The sequence below is a fragment of the Phyllobates terribilis genome, unplaced genomic scaffold (assembly GCF_046119375.1).
Source record: "Phyllobates terribilis strain yellow unplaced genomic scaffold, ASM4611937v1 Scaffold_11__3_contigs__length_659146591, whole genome shotgun sequence".
NCBI classification, from domain to species: domain Eukaryota; kingdom Metazoa; phylum Chordata; class Amphibia; order Anura; family Dendrobatidae; genus Phyllobates; species Phyllobates terribilis.
The window spans coordinates 113333037-113358295 of NW_027362771.1; the positions used below are offsets into that span (position 1 = coordinate 113333037).

General features: G+C 45.2%; 1 protein-coding gene across 1 annotated transcript in view; it reads right to left on the reverse strand.

The window, feature by feature from the left end:
• Positions 1–25259, reverse strand: part of LOC141165022 (tyrosine 3-monooxygenase-like) — a 172700-nt gene that overhangs the window by 134061 nt on the left and 13380 nt on the right. The window contains exons 3-4 of the mRNA XM_073650674.1: positions 22342–22513; positions 6226–6314 (exon numbers count right to left, since the gene is read on the reverse strand). Of these exons, the coding sequence (XP_073506775.1) occupies positions 6226–6314; positions 22342–22513 (261 nt within the window). The remainder of the gene's footprint in view (positions 1–6225; positions 6315–22341; positions 22514–25259) is intronic.

The window sequence follows — 25259 nt, forward strand, 5'->3', positions numbered from 1 at the left end:
TTCCGCATGTACAGATGCAGGGATGCGGAATCCAAGCGTTCCAATGCAAGTCAATGGCGGCGAAAACGCAGCGCTTCTGCAAAATAATTGGTAGTGTTGCATTTTTTTCCGCAATGATAACCCGCAGCAGAAATTTCCGCAGCATGTGCAGCATGCGGATTATCATTGGGGAACATGGCAGGCCTTCTACCATGAGTTTTTTAAGCATTTCTGCAGCGTTTTTGCCGCTGTGGAAACGCTTAAAAACTGCATCGTGGGCACACAGCCTTAGAATGCTCTTTGGTCTAGGTCATGGTGGAGAGGTTGGATTGTGATTGATTGAGTGTGTGGACAGGTGTCTTTTAAACAGGTAATGAGTTCAAACAAGTGCAATTAATACAGCTAATGAGTGAAGAGTAGGAGGGCTTCTTAAAGAAAAACTAACAGGTTTGTGAGAGCCAGAATTCTTTCTGGCTGGTAGGTGATCAAATACTTATTTCATGCAGTAAAATGCAATTTAATTATTTAAAAATCATACAACGTGATTTTCTGTTTTTTATTTTTATATTCTGTCTCTCACAATTGAAGTGTACCTGTAAGGAGACAAGACACTGTGGAACCAGAACAGTGAGGAGGCGTCACCGAGGGGAAGAGTTTGATCAGGACTCTGGATACAGCATAGTCAGAGAAAAGGGTTGAGGAAACAAACAGCACCTGTGCAAGTTCTGAGGTGATTCTGACACCGAAGAGAGTGATGGGAGGAGCAACAGCAGCGTCCGGAGCTCCTGTCAGGAAGAAAGATGGCACGTATCCGCCCAGACGTCGATGGTCAAGCCCCAAAGCCCCGTGCGAGGCTAGTCAAGGTTCCCAGCCCAGACGATGACGGTCAAACCCAGCAGATCCAAGTGACGCCAGTCAAGGTTCCTCAGCCAGTTGATGTAGGTCGACAGAAAGGGAACAGGTTGCAGCGGCACGGTTCTCAGACGTGTGCACCAGTGACAGGACATCGCAGAAACTCTGAAGGTGTCAGATCGGAGATTCACGGTTGGGCCAGAAACCAGGAAGGACTCGGGAGATTGGCTGTTAGATCCGTTAGACCGGATAGGGGGAAAGACAGTAGTCAGATGGAGACCAGCAGACTCCAGAACGGCATTGTGAATGTGGATAGTGACGGGGGAAACGGGCAGCGAGTTGTAATAGGAACAGAGTATTGCCAAAGCTTTAAACAACTGTTACGAGGAGACTTTGTGCAGCAGGCCTTCATGGTAAAATAGCTGCTAGGAAACCAATGCTAAGGACAGGCAACAAGCAGAAGAGACTTGTTTGGGCTAAAGAGCACAAGGAATGGACATTAGACCAGTGGAAATCGGTGCTTTGGTCTAATGAGTCCAAATTTGAGATCTTTGGTTCCAACCACCGTGTCTTTGTGCGACGCAGAAAAGGTGAACGGATGGACTCTACATGCCTGGTTCCCACCGTGAAGCATGGAGGAGGAGGTGTGATGGTGTGGGGGTGCTTTGCTGGTGACACTGTTGGGGATTTATTCAAAATTGAAGGCATACTGAACCAGCATGGCTACCACAGCATCTTGCAGCGGCATGCTATTCCATCCGGTTTACGTTTAGTTGGACCATCATTTATTTTTCAACAGGACAATGACCCCAAACACACCTGCAGGCTGTGTAAGGGCTATTTGACCAAGAAGGAGAGTGATGGGGTACTACGCCAGATGACCTGGCCTCCACAGTCACCAGATCTGAACCCAATCGAGATGGTTTGGAGTGAGCTGGACCGCAGAGTGAAGGCAAAAGTGACAATAAGTGCTAAGCATCTCTGGGAACTCCTCCAAGATTGTTGGAAAACCATTTCCGGTGACTACCACTTGAAGCTCATCAAGAGAATGCCAAGAGTGTGCAAAGCAGTCATCAAAGCAAAAGGTGGCTACTTTGAAGAACCTAGAATATAAGACATATTTTCAGTTGTTTCACACTTTTTTGTTAAGTATATAATTCCACATGTGTTAATTCATAGTTTTGATGCCTTCAGTGTGAATGCACAATTTTCATAGTCATGAAAATACTGAAAAATCTTTAAATGAGAAGGTGTGTCCAAACTTTTGGTCTGTACTGTACCTACTGTACAATAAAAATTGCAGACATCTCCATTCCTTGTAGGTGGGAAAAAGTGCAAAGACGTCAAAGTATCAAATACTTATTTTCCCCACTATATATATACACAATTGTAATCTCATACCTATGTTATAACATTGAATAAAAGTCCATTTCTATAACGTATTGTAACTTAGAAAAATGAGATCTAATAATATATTTATAATTTGGAGATAATAATCGAGAAATCTGCACAATAATTGTTTAAGGTATAAAGTATTCAAGGCGTGAAACATGATCATGAGTGTTGACATTACAGCAATGAAAACATGCTCAACCTTTGCTACAAAGAGAAACCTCTCAGCTCCCAGCTGCATAGCCCAGTCCATGCATACATGGGAACTTGCTGTGTTTCCTGCCATATGGTAATAGTTACTCAGCACATACCCACCCAGGGAAATAGCCTCTACAAGTTTCACTAGATGACATTTTCTTGGTTTTAGATCTGACAGCAGTGGATGTAAAACATCTTAATTTCTATGTAAATGATCTGTCTGGGAAAATTATATAATACTTGATTCACATAGTAATTATATGTGAACCAAGGGTCTTTGCATTGTAGCTCCTCAACATCTCTGGTCAAGATGAGCAAAATGTCTTCTTAGTTTTATTTTTATGTAAAACTAAAGTTGTCATATGTCCTGTGGCTAGGCTGATAATAATTTTGACATAGTTTATGTTATGATTTCTAAGAAGAACATCCTCTGCCTGCATACATGTAAAATATGTTATTTTTTTGTTACATACTCAATTTCATATTGCAGTTAACAAATGGTGACAAATAAGTATGGTAAGACAGTGAAACTAAAATGCATGCAATATATTCCTTGTAAGCAGCTGCTTCAGGTGTTGGATTTTATGCATGAAAGAGTCTCAGGAGCTGAAAATAGCAGGTGATTTCAGTATTACCAGGCAGACACCAAATGATAACTGCTGTGATCACAACTGGCGTAGTGTAACATCCAAGTGTAAACACGCTCCTGCCACAACGGACACGTCCACTATGAGGCACGGCTATTAGGCTGCGATTGCTGCAGGGCAGCACAATTGTTGCTCAGATATTACATAGGCCTGCTTACTTGTGTTCTTTCCATTTTTTTGTTTTGTTCTGGAACTTCAGTGGTTAACTTTGTTAAATTCTCTGCTGAAGGCATGGGGGTGGTGGGTTCCTTGCTATTTAAACCCTCAGCAGTCAGTTCATGGCTCCTAGTTATAGCTTTGCTACTGATTGTGTTGTATCTTCTGATGTTATTAACCTCGGCTTGATCTCTTACGACCCTCTTGACTTACGATTCTGCCTACATTTCTGGATTTCCTGCTTTCCTGATCTCTCTTCACCTGCCTGTCCTGCTGGTCAGCAATCCAGCACTACTGCCTATGATACATAGTATACCTCCATTAGATGCCACTGTCATTTTTTAAATACCTTCATAGTAAAAAAGTATTCTTTAGGTAGTGCACCCTGTAAGGATTTCAGGATGGCAGCTCCCATTAATTACACCCCATCCTAGACTTCAGGACGGGCGGGGTGAAGCACGAAACAGAGGTCGCATCAGAGCAGCGTCCTGTCAGGCATCGTGATTTCGTGATTGTGCATTGTGATTGTTCATTTGTCTGTTCAGTCCTCCTCCATTTCCTGTCAGGTTCAACAGAGGAGTGCACGTTCAGTATATATGACAGGACACTGCTCTGACGTGACCTTTGTCTCGTGCTTCATTATTAATATTATTATTATTTAATATAGAGCCATTTATTCCACGGTGCTTTACATGTGAAAAGGGGTATACATAGCAAAAACAATTACAATAATCTTGAACAAAACGTGACGGCGACTGGTACAGGAGGAGAGAGGACCCTGCCCGCGAGGGCTCACAATCTACAAGGGATGGGTGAGGATACAGTAGGTGAGGGTAGGGCTGATCGTGGAGCAGTATGGTGGAGCGATGGTTAATGCAGGTTGTAGGCTTGTCAGAAGAGGTGGGTCTTCAGGTTCCTTTTGAAGGTTTCCACGGTCGGCGAGAGTCTGATATGTTGGGGTAGAGAGTTCCAGAGTAGGGGGGATGCACGGGAGAAATCTTGTATGTGACTGTGGGAGGAGGAGATAAGAGAGGAGTAGAGAAGGAGATCTTGTGAGGATCGGAGGTTGCGTGTGGGTATGTACTGGGAGACTAGGTCAGAGATATATGGAGGAGACAGGTTGTGAATGGCTTTGCATGCCAAGGTTAGGGTTTTGAACTGGAGGCTCTGAGCAATGGGGAGCCAGTGAAGAGATTGACAGAGAGGAGAGGCCGTGGAATAGCGGGGGGGCAGGTGGATTAGTCAGGCAGCAGAGTTTAGGATAGATTGGAGGGGTGCGAGAGTGTTGGAAGGGAGGCCACAGAGCAGGAGGTTGCAGTAGTCGAGGCGGGAGATGATGGGGGCATGCACTAGTGTTTTTGCAGATTCATGGTTGAGAAATGTGCAGATCAGGGAGATATTTTTAGGTTGGAGTCAGCAGGAAGTAGAAAGGGCTTGGATATGTGGTTTGAAGGAGAGTTCAGAGTCCAGGGTTACCCCAAGGCAGTGAGCTTGAGGGACTGGGGAGAGTGGACAGCCATTGACGTTGATAGATAGGTCAGTTAGGGGAAGTTGAATGAGATGGCGGAAAGATGATGAATTCTGTTTTGTCCATTTTAAGTTTTAGAAATCTAGCAGAGAAGAAGGATGAAATAGTGAACAGACATTGTGGGACTTTGATTAGTAGGGAGGAGATATCGGCTCTAGAGAGGTAGATCCGTGTGTCGTCGGCATAGAGGTGATAATGAAAGCCATGAGACTCTATGAGCTGTCCCAGGCCTAAGGTGTAGATGGAGAAGGGGTCCTAGAACTGAACCTTGGGGGACACCAACAGATAGGGGGTGAGATGAGGAGGTGGTGAGTGAGTGGGAGACATTGAATGTCTGGTCTGTTAGGTATGAGGAGATCCAGGATAGTGCCAAGTCTGTGATGCTGAGAGATGAGACAGTCTGGAGTAAGAGGGAATGGTCCACTGTGTCGAAGGCAGATGACAGGTCCAGGAGGAGGAGGACAGAGTAGTGTCGCTTGGATTTGGCGGTTAGTAGGTTGTTGGTGACTTTATTCAGTGCAGTTTCAGTAGAATGGTGCGGTCGTAAACCAGATTGTAGGCGGTCAAAGAGGGAGCAGGCGGAGAAGTGGGAGGACAGTTCAGAATGCACGTGTTGTTCCAGTAGTTTTGAGGCATAGGGGAGAAGTGATATGGGGCGATAGCTAGTCAGAGAGGATGGGTCAAGGGAGGGCTTTTTGAGGATGGGTTTGATCGAGGCATGTTTGAGGCATGAGGGGAAGATGCCAGCTGTCAGTGACAGGTTGAAAAAAAAAATACCTGGCGTCATTTCACACACACACTGCTGAAGAATAAAAGAATGGGCTAATGAAGTCAGGGGAGGCCAGTGGAGCTTTTCCATAACAGCCAGTATAAAAGATGGGGGCCGGTAAAGCAGCGGTAGAGGTCAGAGCATACAGCTCATTTCACAAAGGGACAGAAAAAGGGCAAGATTGAACTGTGATGTACTACTGCACTAGTGATGAAGAACATTGGAAATGGGAGTGGTAGTCAATCTGTGAATAATAATGTAAAGATTCAAGTAAGATAGGTAGGTTCTTTGCTCTAATATGTATATATATATATATATATATATATATATATATATATAATATTACATAATATGTAATATACATAATATTTCAGTTGAGCAAAATAATTCACAAAGGCGTTTTTGTTAACCCATACCCAACTTTTTTGAGATGTGTTGGGGCCATCAGTTTATAAATGAGTTAACTTTTTCAAATGAAATAGAAAAATGTCTTTCAGCTTCTGATCTGTGTTCTATGTTCTGTAGTGAATAAAATAGAGCTATAAGAGATTTCCATATGATTGCATTCTTGTTTTCGTAACAATTTACACAGTGTCCCAACTTATTTTGGAATTGGGATTTTATGTGTACTTATACCGTATGCAGTGAATGGTTGCAAAAAATCAATACACATTTTAAATTACATTTTATTTAGCAATACTTACTGGATGATCTTTGTTGAAATTTGGCTCAAATTTCATACAGAGGTGCTGGCACACATCCAAGTCTTGAACTTTTCTTGGAAAAGAAAGTGCTGTTTGAATGACATAATAAAACATACACTAGACTCACAAGAAGAAGCTCAAATATACAATTATCATCAACTTTCAACATGCTTTTCTCAAATGACACAAGATGTTGTAAGACTGGAATATGTATAAAGTTGAAGGTCATAGATTAAGCATTAAGTTAAAGGGGCTGTCCATTTTTAGGGAGAATTTTTTTTATTTAAATGCTTGTATTTGGGGTTAGAGATCATTTTTTCAATTGGGTTTTGTTCAAAATTTTGCAGCATTTAGCTTTTACAGGCTCTTGGGTTCCCTGCACTTTCAACTTTGATGTGATATAGGGTCATAAATATGGATGATCATATAAATCTGTGTAAAATAAAATTAGAGTCGAATTTCATGAAATTTGCAGGTCCATGTGACTTCAAATAGATTGCATTTTGATTTGAGAGGATTGGCCCCGAAATAAAAATTGGCCATTTCAAACATTGCTGAATAATGACAGAATGGGTTAATGACATCAGGTGCGCCCAATCGGGCTTCCTCATAACTAGTATAAAGGATGGGGGCCAGCCACGCAATGGCATTTTATGCTTTGATATTATAGGATTGTAAAATCTAGGTCAAATCGTACAGCTCTTTCCAAACAGAGACAAAAAAGACCAAAATTGGTTTATGTTGTAATACTGCAATAGTGTTGAAAAACATTGAAAATGCGAGTGATAGTCATATTGTGTATAATAATCCACAGATTCAAGTGAGATAGGGAGGTGCTGTACCTGCATAGTCAGTGTGTCTGTGAATTAATTGATCTGTAATATACTGCAGTAACAACGTCATAACAATAGCATTTTTTTTAATATTTCACAATTGTAATGGCTAAAGGAAGGCAATTTAACCCTTAGGGTTTTAACTGTATTTCCTTGATGGTGTGACCACATATGGATGGGACTCAGGAGCTTTGGTGTTCCCACACACAGCAGATACCGGCTGAATGAAATAGCAGTCCTTTGTCTCTAACAGCCAGTCAGAGCTGACATTTAATGAACTCACATCCTGTAAGGCTCCAATCAGCCCCCCACAACACGATCATAGGGCACCAATAGGTTACCATGGCTGCGGGGGCTTTCTGCAGGGGACCATTACTTCCATCTTGGTCCTCCTCTGAAGAGCAGTTAAGCTATAAGTTGAGCTTCAAAGGAGACAGCGATTTTCACTATATACTGCAATACTCGGATATTGAAGTATATATCGTAAGGGAATAGATGATTGCAAGTTCAAGTCCCTTAAAGGGGTTGTCCCATGAATAAAGTTCATTTTAAACAATAACTCCTGGAATAATATTAAGTTCCACAATTGGATGTGTTTAAAAAAAGTGTTGCTGTGCTGAAATAATGTTATAAATGTGCCCCTGCTGTGTAATGTTGTTTCTGACCGTGCATGGAACATGGTCTGATCATACCACAGCTCTTGAGAGGGGGAGAGAACAAAAAAGTATACAGACATTAAAGCACGGGATTGCAAATAATTCTTTCAGGTAAAACATTTTTTAAAAACAGTCAGGGAAATGCTTTATCTCACAAAAAGAGCCAGCTGTGATCCCATCCTATAATGTCTGCATACTGTCTTTTTCTTCCACCCCTGCTCAGGAGCTGTGGTATGATCAGACCATGTCCCTGTTTGGTGAGACACAGCCATTACACAGTCCATAGCAGGGGCTGTGCGCAGGTTCTGGGAGGAGACAGATTAGGAGGGAGCGTGGACGGGTAAGTGAACATGCCGGCGTCCCTGCAGGGGGAGTAAGGGGCGCCGTCGCAGTTCTAACAGTATCTTCCCCCTTACACCACCTCTTTTTCAAGCCCACTATAAATTTTTGTAGAAGTGGAGCATGAATATTTTCTTTGGGCTCCCACAACCTTTCTTCGGGTCCAAATCCCTTACAATCGAGTAAGAAAAATGTTTTTACTCTCACTTTCCTCAAGGCTAGGATATTCTCTACTTCAAAGACAGCTTCAGAGCTGATGGGAGCAGGTGTGAAACCAGGATCTATGAAGAAGGGACTCAAAATGACTGGCTTCAGGAGGGACACATGGAAGGAATTGTGTATCCGTAAGGAGGCTGGCAACTTCAACTTACAGGGTACAACTTATAGGATACAGCCTTAATTTGCTTCATGACTTCAAAGGGAACGATGTGAGATGGGATCTTAAGACGGATCTAATTAGAAGATCTCCTTATCTCCTGGACAATAACAAGGTGGATCCAAGCGTCTCTTGTCTGCATGCCTCTTCAAACACACAGATGATCTCTGTAGAGTGTCTTTAGTGTCCTCCCATATCTTCAAGAAATCCTTTGGAAGATCATATGATGCTGGTACGCCAGAAGCAGCCAACACCGGAAGGGGAATTCCTGGCTGTTGACCAAATACAATAAAGAATGGAGAATTTTCAGAAGACTCACTTACGTGGTTATAGGTTATACGAGACCTCCGCCCATGGTATGAGCTTGACCCAAACGTCATGATGTGCATTTGTGAAGTGCCGCAGGAAGTTGGCCAGAATCTTGTTGATTCTCTCTACCTGTTCATTGGATTGAGGGTGGTATGCAGACGAGAAATTCAGGACAATGTTCAGAAGCTTACACAAAGCTCTCCAGAATCTGGATGTGAACTGGACACTAGTGTTGAGCCACCCCCGTAGTGTTCGAGTTCGGTTCGGTTCGTCGAACACCCGTGTGTTCGCCGAACTGTTCGTCGAACTGTTCGTCGAACACCTTCGAACACCGTTAAAACCAATGGCAGGCAAACAAAAACACATAGAAACACATAGAAAACACCTTCAAAGGTGTCCAAAAGCTGACAAACTGCTCAGAAGACATAACTAACACATGGAAAAGTGACAAGTACATATAGTCATGCGAAAATAAAAGAGGTGGAGGAGTAAAAGGAGGGGGAGACACAGATATAGGCATGTCATGCCCTTCTAAAATCCAAAAAGTGAGAAGCCGACACGGCCAGTCCGCTCCTGCCCGTGCCACCTCCGTGTCGCCGGGTTTGTGCCAGAGCCGCGGTGAACCCTGATGGCCAGCCCCCCTCTCCCAATACTGGTGCCTGTCCGCTGGTGGGTCGAGCGAGCCCCCCTGTGGTGGAGGCAGCTCTAAGCTTTTTAATTTAAATTGTCTCTCTAATTTGAATGAACACACTTTAAATCCATTTACAAGGATCTATTGGAGGGCAAGTCTCATGCCAGCAGCCGCGTAATTCCAGCTCCAGTAGCGTCCACTAAAGCTGCTGCAGTTAAAAAGCTTTTATAAGGATCGAGCTCGGCTGTCCACCGCAAGGTATCCTACTGCCAGTCCCAGCCCCTATGCCTTGGGGTGCCTCCTGATGCTCTTCACTGAGTATCCCATGGTCCCGAAGCATTTCCTTTGAAAAAATTAAGTGTCTAAACTACAGGTGGTGTAGCTTGCTTAACAGCCGGGATAATCCGCTGACTAGCAGACACTGCTACTAGGCACAAAGTATTTCCTGGGCTAGATGCAGTTAAAAATTTGTAATTAGATACTCTCGTTGGATGCTGAGAAAGCATTCCATAGAGTCTCCTGGCACGCCATATATGATTCTCTTAAAAAGCTTGGGGTAGGGGTCTAGGGGACCCTTTTATAGCCAAAATCACGGCCCTGTATCACAATACGTCACCTAGGCTGAAGATAAATGGAACTGTAGCACCCTGAGGGCTCGGTTGCTACAGAGGTATTGCACCTCACCCAGAGGTGTGATATCTCACTCTCAGGTAAGGATGGAGTGTGGATCAGGACCCGACACCTGCATGCATTACACCACATTGCCGTGGGGCAGGGCGACCAATATGCTTCTGAGATGGGCACGACAGTCCCTGTCCCTGGCTGGAGTGGGGGGAGGGAACACTGAGGAAGGGGAACCCTGTAGTGCAGGAGCAGGGAGGAAGCAGTTCCTGGGTGCATTGAGAAGGGAGTATAAAAGGTGGGCACCATCTTAGTTCAGTGCAGAGAAGTCTGAGCAGAAGTGGCAGGGAGCAGGGGCTCTGCATGAGCTCTGCTCCGGAGGCGGGCCTAGTAACAGAGGCCCAGGCCTGGAAGAGGGAGAAGGAAGGAAGAGGAGCGGAGAAGGCTCCAGGAACGAGGAATGAAGGGATCCCAGGGGTGCGGACGGGCGAGTCGCCACCGCACGCCCGAATCCACCTGCGTGGAGGGGTCAGGCCAAAGGGGGAGACCGGTCCCCGAAACTAGTGGAGGCAGGAAACGACCCTCAGCTAGAAACCGGAGGCTGTGACATTTTATGTGGCGCAGCCCCTCGCTACACCCGCTAGGAAGGCACCACATAGGGTCAGGGAAACTGGCGCCAAGTTTACCAAGAGGAGGCCCGAGGCAGCCAGACAGAAGGGTTGGTAAGAAAGGCCAGACAAAGGACACACAAAGGGGGTCCTGTGAAGCGCTCAAAAGTTATCTGGGAGTTGTCTGAGCCCCTCACCTGGTGAGCACAGTACGACGTGGGCAGCCGTTACCTGCAGACGTGGTCTGGATAATAAGAACTGTGAGTAAAGGCCCTGGACTGCATCACTGACTCCGTGTCGTTACTGCTGCTGCCCTGCACCATCACCCCCATCCTCCGCATACACTGCCCTGAGGCTATACTCCTCCCGTGGGGAGTTATGCTACGCTCTGCTGCACCCACAACACCAGCCTCAGCGGTCTGCCCTGCAGCGGCGGTTCACTCTGACCGCAATCCACGGGTGGCGTAGTCGGACATTTAAACATCAAAACCACATAAATAGTTCCGCCACTGGTTTGACCACCCTGAGCCACGGAACCGGGTCGCCGCCACGAAGACTACAACCACCAGCATCCACCAAAAAGGGTCCGGCTCCGGGTGTCCCAAGGCCCAGGGGGTGCATCAGAACATTTTCATCACCTTTCACAATCACCAATGGGACAAGGCAGGGATGTCCTCTGTCCCCTCTCTTATACATCCTAGTGACGGAGCACCTGCTCTCATCAATTCGCCATAACCCCAATATTAGGTGGATTGAGGTGGGAGGCACCGAGTACAAGTGCTCTCTATTTGCTGATGATGTCCTAGTATATATCACTCAATCACATATATCCATCCATGCTGTTATGGCTGAAATAGATCACTTTGTTACATGGTCAAATTTTAAAATCAATGCAGCGAAGTCTGAGGCCCTCGATGTCTCCCTCCCCAAATCCATATAGGATTCCATCCAGTCCAACTTTCCCTTTGCCTGGCCTTCACAGGGTATCAAATACTTAGGAATTCCTATTCATAGAGACCTCTCCCATCTATGTTATCTTAATTTTGGGCCCTTTATTGAACAACTCCATACAGACCACGGTTGGCAAGTTAGAACTGTAAGATTCACTACGTGAACCACTGGTGTTTTGTGGAAAAGCACATGTACACTGCGTTCCAAATTATTATGCAAAAAGTGTTTAGGAGTGATAAGGGAAGAATTTGTTTGTTTGTCAGTTAAACTCATTGATGGTGATGTGTGTCAGGGCTCTTTATATCACTGTAAGCAATTGCAGACACCTGTGCTAATTAGTTTGGCAGGTGTGTCCAATGAAAGGCAAGACTACTTAACAAGGCTGTCTCACATTATTAAGCAGCCTACATTTTCTGCCAAAATGGGAAAGAAAAAGGATGTGTCGGCTGCTGAGAAGCAACAAATTGTGGAGTGTTTAGGTCAAGGCATGACTACAATCAACATTGTGCGATGATCAGGATGAAGTGTCTTGGCAATCAAGAAGTATGTAGCTGATTCACAGTACACACGTGTGCGTGCTGATAAGGGCAAATTGAGGACTCTTTCCTACAGGCAATTACGTCAGGTTGAAAGAGCAGCGGCAAAAAAGCCTTGTAATAGCAGCAGACAAGTTTTTGAAGCTGCTTGTGCCTCCAACGTTCCCCGAACAACAAGATGCAGGGTCCTTCAGAGGTTTGCAGCTGTGCATACGCCATCCTGTCGACCTCCTCTATCCACTTCACACAAGCAGAAACGGCTCCAGTGGGCCAAACATTACATGAAGACTGATTTCAAAACTGTTTTGTTCACGGATGAGTGCCGTGCAGCGCTCGATGGTCCAGATGGATGGAGTGGAGGATGGCTGGTTGATGGACACCCCACGCAAACACGGCTACAGCGCCAACAAGGAGGAGGTGGAGTAATGTTTTGGGCTGGAATCATGGGGAGAGAGATTGTCGGCCCTTTTAGGATCCCTGAAGGCGCTAAAGATGAACTCCATAATGTATGTGGATTTTCTCAAACAGAACTTCCTGCCATGGTTCAAGAAGAAGAACCGTGTATTTCACAGCAAGATCATTTTTCTGCATGATAATGCACCATCTCATGCTGCACATAAAACATCTGCATCTCTGGCTGATATGGGCATAAAAGGGGACAAACTTATGGTGTGACCCCCATGCTCCCCTGACCTGTACCCCATTCAGAACCTTTGGAGCATCATTAAAAGGAGTGTCTATGATGGCGGGAGGCAGTTCACATCTAAGCAACAGCTCTGGGAGGGTATTCTGTCCTCATGCAAAACAATTGAAGCAGAAACCATCCAAAACCTGACAAATTCAATGGACGAGAGAGTTCAGAAGCTCCTTTCGAACAAGGGGTCCTATGTGAAAATGTAACATCACCTAGAATAAAGTTTTGAGTTGAAAACTGTTTGATTTCAGTTTCTAACAACCTGCTAATGCTTATAATTTCAAAAATGGCCATTTTTTTGGTCTTTATTAAAATGAAAAGGTTGATCGAAAAGTTTGGGGGATCTAAGAGTGTGGCAACCCAGTAGTCATGATTACTTCGAATTCTGACAATATGAGGGTCATGCTGCAGGTAGTGCAGCAAGAAGGCACTTATGTGTCTTGCGCATCTCGGAGCCCCAAAATTATTTTCCGGGCTAGATGCAGCTAAAAATTATTATTAATTTTAAATCTGGTGAAGCTTTAGTATAGATGGCCTAATAGGATCAGTGCTGCACACTGCTACAAAGCCCAAATTATTTTCCAGCCAAGATACAGATAAACATGATTAGTAATTTGAAAGCTTAAAACGGTTGGTAGGGTGATTTTAACCAATCATCAAGCTTTTACTCTCCCCAGGATTACACAGGGGTAGAAAAGTAGTTTCGGATCCATGATTTGTTCATCTTTATGAACGTGAGTCTGTCTACATTATCAGTGGAGAGCCGCGTGCGCTTATCTGTCAGCACACCACCAGCAGCGCTGAACACACGTTCAGACAGAACGCTGGCTGCGGGGCATGACAAGATCTCCAAGGCGTAAGTGGCTAGCTCCGGCCATTTATCCAGATTGGAAGCCCAAAAAGAGCAAGGGTCCAGTGACACAGTCGTGGCTTCAATGTTTACTTGGAGATACTCCTGTACCATCGTCTCTAGGCGTTGACTATGTGTCAGACTTCTTGTCTCCTGTGGCCTTGCAAAGGATGGGCTAAAAAAGTGGTGAAATGATTCCGCAAAATTGATGTTACCAGCAGATACTGTGGTTCTGTTACGGTTTGAGTGCTGAACACTTGACGGTCCCACGGTTGGCAAGTTGGAACTGTGAGATTCACTACGTGCACCACTGGTATTTTGTGGAAAAGCACATGTAAGATTCTGCAACAGTCTCTGCTGATACTCCTGCATGCGTGCATCCCTTTCTATGGCAGGAATAATTTCGGCAAATTTACTTTTGTACCGGGGATCTAACAGTGTGGCAACCCAGTAGTCAGGATTATTTCTAATTCTCACAATTCGAGGGTCATGTTGCAGGTAGTGCAGCAAGAAGACACTCATGTGTGTTGCGCATCCAGGAGCACCAAGTCCCTGTTGTGTTGGTGGCGAGGTAACAATCATGCTTCCTTCCTCTGTCCTCTCCCCCCAACCTCGCACAACAGAAATGTGATCAAGGTCTCCCTCATCTGATGAGTCTTCCATCAGTTCGTCCTCCACTTCTTCCTGGGCTCCTGCACCTTCCTCACTAGTTTGGCTGCTACCATGCGCCCTGGTAAAACCATCTCCCCCACCCTCACATGCCTGCCGCCTTGGTGCTGCCGACCGTCTGGACCTTGCATATGTTAGCCCTTCCGCATACAACTCCTCCTCCTCTACTTCCTCCACCTCCTCTTGTGCCACCACCTGACTCCGAATTCTGTTTAACATGTGCTCCAGCATGTAAATCACCGGAATAGTCATGCTGATAATGGCATCGTCAGCACTAAACATCTTCGTCGCCATTTCAAAACTGTGCAGAAGGGTGCATAGGTCCCTGATCTGAGACCACTCCTCCAGCGTGATTTGCCCCACCTCTGAATCTCGTTGGCCCAGGCTATACGTCAGAACGTATTGCACCAGGGCTTGTCGGTGCTGCCACAGTCGCTGCAACATGTGCAGAGTTGAATTCCACCGGGTAGGCACATCGCATTTTAGCCGGTGAAGTGGCAGGCCCAACGACTTCTGTAGAGATGTAAGTCGCTGAGCTGCGGGATGCGAACGGCAGAAGTGAGCACACAGCGACCGTGCCCTCTGCAGAAGGCCATCTAGTCTGGGATAGTGGGCTAAAAATTGCTGGACAACCAGGTTCAACACGTGAGCCATACAAGGCACGTGTGTGACATTGCCCCGGCGAAGGGCCGCACCCAGGTTTGCAGCATTGTCGCACACGGCCTTCCCTGGTTTCAGGTCCAGTGGAGACAACCATTCATGAAATTGGTTCTCCAGAGCTGACCACAACTCCTCAGCTGTGTGACTCACATTTCCCAGACATTTCAATGTAAAAACCGCCTGATGACGTTGAGCCCTACTGCCAGCATAGTAAGGAGGTGTGCAGGATCCCTTCTGCGCAGTTAGAAAGCTTGTGGCATGACCAGACAGGCTTTGGGTGCAGGTGGAAGACCGAGAGGAGGTTGAGGAGGCAGAAGCAGTGGAGGAACTTTGACATAAAGAGGATTGACGCACAACTCGTGGGGACGGCAAGACTTGGACAGCAGCCCCTTGTCCTGCTGTCACCATAGTTACCCAGTGCCCAGTCAGCGACATGTAACGCCCCTGTCCATGCCTACTCGTCCAAGTGTCTGTGGTGAAATGCACCCTGTCACACACAGAGTTTCTCAAAGAAGCGGTGATGTTGTGTGCGACATGCTGGTGGAGCGCAGGCACACCTTTCTTTGAGAAGTAGTGCCGACTGGGCATCTGGTACTGGGGCACTGCGACGGACATAAGGTCTCGAAAATCCTCTGTGTCCACCAGGCGGAAAGGCAGCATTTCTGTAGCCAAGAGCTTGCAGATGGTGAAATTCAACCTCTTAACTTTCTCATGGCTAGGAGGAAATGGTCTTTTACTTGTCCACATCTGAGGGACCGAGGGCTGGCTATTGTGCTTAGACGGGGTTGATAAGGGTGTCCCCGGCAAACTGCCGGTCTGTGAGGAAGATGCAGGCGGACGTGTTAGGTTGCCTTGATCCAAATGTGGTGCTATCGATGTCGGACAGCGCTCAACACCAGCTGGTGTTACCACCTCCAAAGAAAATGATGACCTGCCAATCACGCTGGCTGTTGCGGGTAAAGAGGTGGCAGGTCTGCGCCCCAAAACAGGTGTGACTGCTGTCCCCCCAGTCACAGAGGATGAAGAGGCCGTGGATGCACAAGATATGGCAGACGGTGGTTGGCCCGGCCGGCTAGGCCGCATTGTAGCACACTGAGCTTCCCACTGCAACTTATGCTTCATGTCCATGTGCCGGTTCATGCATGAAGTACTCAAACTATGTATTTTTTGGCCTCTACTTAGCTTTTGCTGACAAATGTTACAGATAACACGAGTTAGGTCATCTTTATCGATCTGAAAAAATGCCCAGGCTATGCAAGGCTTAGCACCCATGCGACCTGAAGAGCCACCACGACTTGTGGTGAGAGGCAGAGTTGTGTTTGAGGATGCAGTTGTTGACGTGCTTCCAGTACTACGTCTCTGTCCAGGAAGGCGCAACCTGACCTCGTCGTCACTAGCATCTTCCTCCACCTCCTCTGCTGACCTCATCTCTTGGCTGACTGTGGGTTGACAGTAAGTGGGATCTCCAACCTCATCATCATCACCCTGTGTGTTATCACACCCGTCGTCCTCAGAGCCAACCTGTTCCTGCCCTGACAAAAAACTAAAGTTGTCGCTCCAATCAGGTATTTGAGTCTTATCATCGTCTTCCTCATTGTCTCCACCAACAGGAGTTACAGTTTGGGAATGAGGGTCTACATTATGGTCAGAACCTTCTGTGTCTGGTCCTGGATCCGACTCATAAAGATTCTAGGCATCAGTGCAGATCATTTCCTCGTCTGGATTCACAGAAGCGCTGGAGTCGACCTCTGATTCCCAGGCTATAGTATGAGTAAACAGCTCTGCAGACTCAACCATCTGTTCTACCTCATACTCAGACGGGCAGCTGGAGATTTGGGAGCTGTGAGGAAGCAAGTGCGATTTGGGTGACACCTTTGAGGACTGGAGTATTTGTGATGTTGAAGTTGATGTGGAGGAGAGCCCACTTAAAGGAGCACTTGATATCCGTTGAAGCACCTGCTGTTTTTGTGCCTCATCTGGAATTTGTAGCGATTGGCGTGGCCGTAAGAAAGGGATCTTATCACATTGTCCGCTAAAAGAAGTAGACATTTTAGCTTGGCTGGAAGATGGTCTTTCTTCTGCAGATGTTACTGTTGCTTTAACACCTACCCCACGGACACAACCTTTTTTCCCCTTCCCAACACGCCTATTCCCCTTTCCACCAGCAGCAGGCCTTTTTCCACTCATTTTGGTGGTTAACTAATTCACAACTCTGGAGTTGTTTGCACAAAAAAACAATGGATGGTAACCGAGCAGAGCTGAGTGGCCAAACTGTGGTATTAGGCCAAAACTATTGGCTGGGTTAGATGCAGAAAAAAATTATATTCAATTTGCAACCTGATGGAGGTCAGTATAGATGGACTAATACAACAAGTCCCACACACAGCTAGAAGCCCAATATTTTTTCAGAGGTAGATGCAGAAAAAAATTATATTCAGTTTGCAACCTGATGGAGGTCTGTATAGATGGATTAATAGAACAAGACCCACACACAGCTAGAAGCCCAAATATTTTTTCAGAGGTACTGTAGATGCAGATAAAAATTATTTTTAATTTGCAACCTGATGGAGGTCAGTATAGATGGACTAATAGAGAAAGTCCGACACACTACTAGAAGGCCAAATATTTTTTCAGAGCTAGATGCAGAAAAAAATTATATTCAGTTTGCAACCTGATGGAGGTCAGTATAGATGGATTAATAGAACAAGACCCACACACAGCTAGAAGCCCAATATTTTTTCAGAGGTAGATGCAGAAAAAAATATATTCAGTTTGCAACCTGATGCAGGTCAGTATAGATGGACTAACAGAGAAAGTCCCACACACTACTAGAAGGCCAATATTTTTTCAGAGGTAGATGCAGAAAAAAATATATTCAGTTTGCAACCTGATGGAGGTCAGTATAGATGGACTAATAGAACAAGTCCCACACACTGCTAGAAGGCCAAATATTTTTTCAGAGCTAGATGCAGAAAAAAATTAGATTCAGTTTGCAACCTGATGGAGGTCAGTATAGATGGACTAATAGAATGATGCTATTCCCAAAAGATTTTACTTCACTAGGTGCAGTAAAAAAATTGGTATTCTATACACAGGTGGTATATCTTGCAACACAGATAGGCTACTCCACTGACTAACACACTCTGCAATAGGCCAAAAAGGATTAGCTTTGCTAGATTCAGCCAAATGCTGTGAAAAAAACTTGCACAGCACTGGCACAGACCTGCCTGGCAAAAACTGATAGGAACTGATGTAACCTAGTCCTGAAATGGACTCCAATTACAATTAGTCTTTACTCCCACAACCTATCTATTTAAGAGCACAGACCTGCCTGATAAAAGTCGTAGGAAATGCTGTAACCTAGTCCTTAAAAGGACTGCAATCACAACTATTCCCTACTCCCAAGCTATCTGTATATTTGTGCGAAAATTGGCTTGAAATTAACAAGGTATAGCGCACACAGCAACAGCGGTGCCGTCTAACACGCAGCTGCAGCAGTGAGAAAATGGTGGCGACGGGGAAAATGGCTTGGTCTTATAGGGCAAGGACATGTGACATACACTGCCAATGACACATGCCCTTGCTTGTGTGAAAAAAAGCACTTCGCTCCGTGTGTGCGCTGCTGATAGGCTGACAGATTGCACCTCCCCACTGCAAATGCGGGAAAGAGAAAAAAAAATGGAGATCTTCATTGTTCCTGCAGAGATCCATCCCCTGCCCCTCCCCCCACCCCGCTGTACACTCAAACTGCGTATTAACATTAATTTTCATCATTACTGAGAAAAAATCCAGTTATGATTTTGGTGCACGAACAGTTATCGAACATAACCTCGAACAGCCGAATTTTTCTCAAATTCTTCGTGTTCGCCGAACGGCTCGAACACCGCCCAAAACAGCTCGAATTTGAGATTGGCGAACAGTTCGAGTAGAACAACGCTCATCTCTACTGGACACCTCAGTCGGATATGATGTGGCGAAGAAATCCATCCAGACGAAAGATGTGCTGTTCTCCTCAAGTTCTGAAACGGGCGGAAGGCCTGGTAAAGGGGTCAAATGTGCCATCTTCGAGAAGCGATACACCATTACCCAGATGATGGAACAGTCCGAGTACACAGGAAGATCTGTAATAAACTCCATAGCAACATGCTGCCAGGCACCAAGGGCACAGGGAGTGGTAGGAGTCGCCTGAATGGGAGTTGCCTAAGAGTTTTGTTTCAGGCACAGGAAGGGCAGGCGAAAATGAACTCCATGATTTCCTTACGCATGGTAGGTCATGAGTAGTGATGAATTGTGATGATATATGATCTGCAAAGTCTTTTTCTGCCCAGAATGACCGGCCATCTTGGATGAATGCCCCCATTGCAGAAGTCCCCTCTTGTCTGATTATGACACCAGGTCTTCACCCAGTGGAATTTGGGACTGGTTTACCAGAGCCACAGTAACCATCTTGGATGGCTCGATTATTAGTTGAGGTTATTACTCTTGGTCGATGGGCAGGAAGGAGCAGGAAAGTGCGTCAGCTTTGATGTTTTTGTCAGCTGGCCAAAAATGCATAAAAAAATAAAAACGGGCAAAATATTGTGACCACCTAGCTTGTCGCGGGTTCAGTCTTTGTGTGGACTGCAGAAAGGCCAGGTTCTTGTGGTTGGTATAAATGACAACTGGATGGACTGCTCCCTCGAGAAGGTACCACTACTCCTCTAGAGCCACCTTAATTGCTAACAACTCTCCGTTGCCAATTGAGTAGTTGCTCTCTGGGGCAGAGAAGGCCTTGGAGCTGAAATCACAGATCACCATGTGGCCGGAATGAGACACTTGGTGAGGTAGACAGTTGTGTTTACATTTCTGGATTATGGAGATCTTTTTTAGGATGTGAAAAATATGTCTTGCCCATCTTACAATGCAAGAAGCACACTTTCTGTCTCACATCTTTGGATCCAGAATTTTACTTTAGGCCACGCCCCCACTATCATTATTTGGTCAGTATTCTGTCAGTATTTTTTCTCATGAGTGGGAGCCAAAACCAGGAGTGGTTGATAAATGCAGACTTGGTGTACTTGTTTCTATTATACCTTTTCTCTAATTGTTCCTCACCTGGTTTTGGCTCCCACTCTTGAGAAAATATACTAACCGAATACTGACCAAATACTGATAGTGGGGCCATGGCCTTAGTTGCAAAAACAGCACTGAGGGGTTTAATGGGAATCTGTCAGCACAGAATGACTGTTCAAACCAAGTACAGATCGTCGGTGCACCATGGCGTGGCCAAACTTTTAAGTGCACTGTCCCACAAACTTCTTTTCCATTAATCTCTACCCTTCTCTGGCTTTATGAGCTGTCAAACAAAGAAGAGGGGGTGGTTGTATAGGCAAAACAAGCAGGTGGGAAGGTACACGTTAATGTTTGGTCACGCCAAGGGTGCATGGAGAACCTTTACTTAGTTTGAACAGCCAAACTGTGCTGACAGACTCCCTTTAATACTGCCCTTCTTGTTTGTAGCATGTGGAGAATAAAAAAGACTTTCATTAAAGGGTACCTCTCACCTTGGAAAACCATATTTACCTGCAGATATAGGATTAATCTGCAGGTAGATAACTTACAATGCTTCCTGACAATACAGTATTACTGAAAAAGAAGCTCCTGGGAGAAAATTTACTTGCAGCATTTCCTCATGGGAGCAGCCAACTTTCAGCCATGATGGAGTGCATGGAGTCATTATAGTCATCGCTCTCTATACAGAGAGCAGCGGCTGTAAGCACGCTCTGGCACTTTGACTGACATCTCGCTCAGCCCAAATGCGCTGCAGAGCCATTTATCAAAGTACCAAGGTGTTTTTACAGCCACAGCTCACAGTACTGTTAGTGGTGCTGTGAACTGTGACTGTGGACTCTCTGTGTGCGCTTCGTTGACTAAAAACCAGTGGCTCCTGGGAGGAAATAAGTTCATTTTCAGTACCTGCAATTTCAGTAAGGTGGTTGGAAAGCATGGTCACTCTATTTACCTGCAGATGTATGCAGGAAAGTAGTGTTTTCTGAGATGACAGGTATTCTTTAAGGTGCTGAACCTGCAGTATATCTCAGATCAATTCAGTCACACTCAATGACTATACAGGTACAGCACCTCCCTATTACTGGAATCTTAGAATCGCAGAGTCAATCCTCTATTGTTTGATCTACTCATTACTCAGTTAACTCAATTTGCAACATAGTCTATATGAAGGCAAATGGAGCAAAATTTTTAATGAAATCCAATTACTAAAATACTTTTAGCATAAGGCTGGGTGCCCACGTAGCGTTTTTCAAGCGTTTATGCTGCGGAATTTCCGCAGCGTAAACGCTTGTTAAATGCTAGGTAATCCGCACTCCATGGTCCCCAAGGGGATTCCGCATGTTCTATGCACATGCTGCGGATTTTTCCGCAGCGTTTATGCTGCATACAAAAATCCGCAGCATGTCATTTAATTTTGCGGTAGCGCAGCGGAACTCCCGCCATTGACTTGCATTGAAACGCATAGAAACCGCGACTGAACATTTCTACAAGCGGCTTCTATGCGTCTCTATGTGCGGATGGTACCCAGTTCTGGAGGATAGGAGACTCTCATCCAGACCTGGGTACCATTGTACCTGTAAAAAAAGAATAAAATAACAAATAGAGTTATATTCACCTGTCCGGCGTCTTCTCTCTGAATGCCGGCATCGCTTGAGGACCTGCGGTGACGTCACAGTCATGTGACCACAGGCCCTTCACCGCTCTGTCTCGCGATATGCCGGCAGCCGGGAACCAGACAGGAATGAGCGCTGCAGCACACGCCGGGGCCTCGGGGGTGAGTATAGCTTTATTTGTTTTAATTTTTACGGTTCACACTGTATAAATCCATGCTGTTTGCATGGATTTATACAGTGTGACCTAGTTGTCAAGCACTTTCCAAGTGATGCTATCGCCTGGAAAGCGCTTGTCAATCTGCATGCGGAAACGCATGTGAATCCGCATGTGGATCCGCATGTATTCTGCAGGAAAAACGCATGTACAATCCGCATGTACAATCTGCATGCGTTTTTTCTGCCAGGGAGATGCAGAAATGCTGCAGAAATTTTCTGCTTCATTTCTGCATCGTGGGCACATGAAAATACATCCATGTAAGTAACAAAAGGAAACAGTGCCAATGGTGGATAAGCCTTTTAAGAAGAAAAAAATCAGATATTGCCAGATGTAAAAGTAGATAAACTGGTTATGGTTCATCGTTACACTTGATCACGGAAACAGTCATGAGCCATCTATATATTGATTATTAACTGAACATTGTAAAGCTGCAAAACTTATTGTACACTGACATCTTTATTTTAATTTGCTAAAATTTAAAAAAAGAGTGATAACCTTACTCACATGTTAGATCCTTGACTACTTTCACATCACTTGCTATTTTCTTTAAGGAGGAAAGTAAAGAACAGACGGAAGGGTTAGGAATGAGGCATTTCACAAAGCACTCCAGTTCTTCTTTCTCCTTGCACCGACCAGCAGGTCTTGTTTCCATATGATAAATTAAAGTGCTATGGTTCTGTAGACAAAAGTATGAATTCTCATTTGTTAAGTACAAACTATGCTCAATCAATTTAGAAGGATCACGCCAAAATACTACACTGCTCAAAAAAATAAAGGGAACACTCAAATAACACATCCTAGATCTGAATGAATGAAATATTCTCATTGAATACTTTGTTCTGTACAAAGTTGAATGTGCTGACAACAAAATCACACAAAAATCATCAATGGAAATCAAACTTATTAACCAATGGAGGCCTGGATTTGGAGTCACCCCAAAATTAAAGTGGAAAAACACACTACAGGCTGATCCAACTTTGATGTAATGTCCTTAAAACAAGTGAAAATGAGGCTCAGTATTGTGTGTGGCCTCCGAGTGCCTGTATGACCTCCCTACAACTCCTGGGCATGCTCCTGATGAGGTTGTGGAAGGTCTGCTGTGGGATCTCCTCCCAGACCTGGACTAAAGCATCCGCCAACTCCTGGACAGTCTGTGGTGCAACGTGACGTTGGTGGTTAGAGCGAGTCATGATGTCCCAGATGTGCTCAATCGGATTCAGGTCTGGGGAACGGGCGGGCTAGTCCATAGCTTCAATGCCTTCATCTTGCAGGAACTGCTGACACACTCCAGCCACATGAGGTCTGGCATTGTCCTTCATTAGGAGGAACTCAGGGCAAACCGCACCAGCATATGGTCTCACAAGGGGTCTGAGGATCTCATCTCTGTATCTAATGGCAGTCAGGCTACCTCTGGCGAGCACATGGAGGGCTGTGCTGCCCTCCAAAGAAATGCCACCCCACACCATTACTGACCCACTGCCAAACCGGTAATAATGAAGGATGTTGCAGGCAGCAGATCGCTCTCCACGGCGTCTCCAGACTCTGTCACATCTGTCACATGTGCTAAGTGTGAACCTGCTTTCATCTGTGAAGAGCACAGGGCGCCAGTGGCGACTTTGCCAATCCTGGGGTTCTGTGGCAAATGACAAGCGTCCTGCACGGTGTTGAGCTGTGAGCACAAGCCCCATCTGTGGACGTCGGGCCCTCATACCACCCTCATGGAGTCGGTTTCTAACCGTTTGTGCAGACACATGCACATTTGTGGCCTGCTGGAGGTCATTTTGCAGGGCTCTGGCAGTGCTCCTCCTGTTCCTCCTTGCACATAGGCGGAGGTAGCGGTCCTGCTGCTGGGTTGTTGCCCTCCTACGGCCCCCTCCACGTCTCCTGGTGTACTGGCCTGTCTCCTGGTAGCGCCTTCAGCCTCTGGACACTACGCTGACAGACACAGCAAACCTTCTTGCCACAGCTCGCATTGATGTGCCATCCTGGATGAGCTGCACTATCTGAGCAATTTCTGTGAGTTGTAGAGTCTGTCTCATGCTACCACGAGTGTGAAAGCACAACCAACATTCAAAAGTGACCAAAACATCAGCCAGAAAGCATTGGTACTGAGATGTGGTCTGTGATCCCCACCTGCAGAACCACTCCTTTATTGAGGGTGTCTTGATAATTGCCAATAATTTCCATCTATTGTCTATTCCATTTGCACAACAGCATGTGAAATTGATTGTCAATCAGTGTTGCTTCCTAAGTGGACAGTTTGATTTCACAGAAGTTTGATTTACTTGTGGTTATATTCTGTTGTTTAAGTGTTCCCTTTATTTTTTTGAGCAGTGTATATGAAATCTGCAATTTCATGTGTAAGAGGATGTTCACAAAGAGTTCTTGACATGAATTTTGAAGGCTCAAAATCCCATCCACATAAAAAAAACTTCAAATACTCCTTGGTGTGGATTTTGAAGTGGATCTGCTCCAAAATGTATGTATAAAACTCTGTCAGGGAATCTGTCATCAGTTTTTTGCTATGTAATCTGAGAGCAGCATGATATAAGAACAGAAATATAGGCGCCCAGTGAAGATTCCGTTAATGGGCTATATGTTCTAGTTTCAAATAAAAGGAGATTAACACTAGAAAACTAGTTGTTGGGTGCCAGGTAGTCCTCTTGCTCTGTGTAACCACACCAACCACTTGATTAGCAGCTTGGCAGAAAGCTGTCAATTGGTGGTTTAGTGAGGTTATACAGAGCTCAGTATTCAGTGAACTGGTAGATTCGCCATACCTCCCAACTTTAGAAAAAGAGAAAGAGGGACGCACTGGCACACTTATATGACTGAAAGCTGGTGGCTCTTGTGAGAAATAAACTTAATTTTCGCAGGGGTGCCGCACTTTCAGTACAGTGGCTGGGCACCTTTCTAATGTTGTAAACCAGCAGATTAACCATATATCTACAGGTTAATAGCGTTATCCAACCTGACATGTTCCATTTAACATATATAATAAAATGCTATTGTATTATTATATTTGGGGGAACTCTTTATTTTTTATTTTATTAGATAGAAATGTATTTATTTTACTCATAGCACCATTAATTCCACAAACATCATCATCACTGTGCCCATTGGGGCTTACAATATAAATTCCCTATCAGTATGTTTTTGGAGTGTGGGAGGAATCCGGAGAACCCGGAGAAAACCCACGCAAACACAGGGAGAACATACAAACTCATTGTAGATGTTGTCCTTGGTTGGATTTGAATATAAGACACCAGCGCAGCGCAGCAAGGCTACAGTGACATCCACTGAGCCACATCGGTAGATAGGGAGGTGATAAAAGATAATTTTAACATATTTACCACACTGAACAAAAGTATCACTTCTACTAGACCCAGCAGTCACATGATTGGTAGAAGCAATGCTTCTGT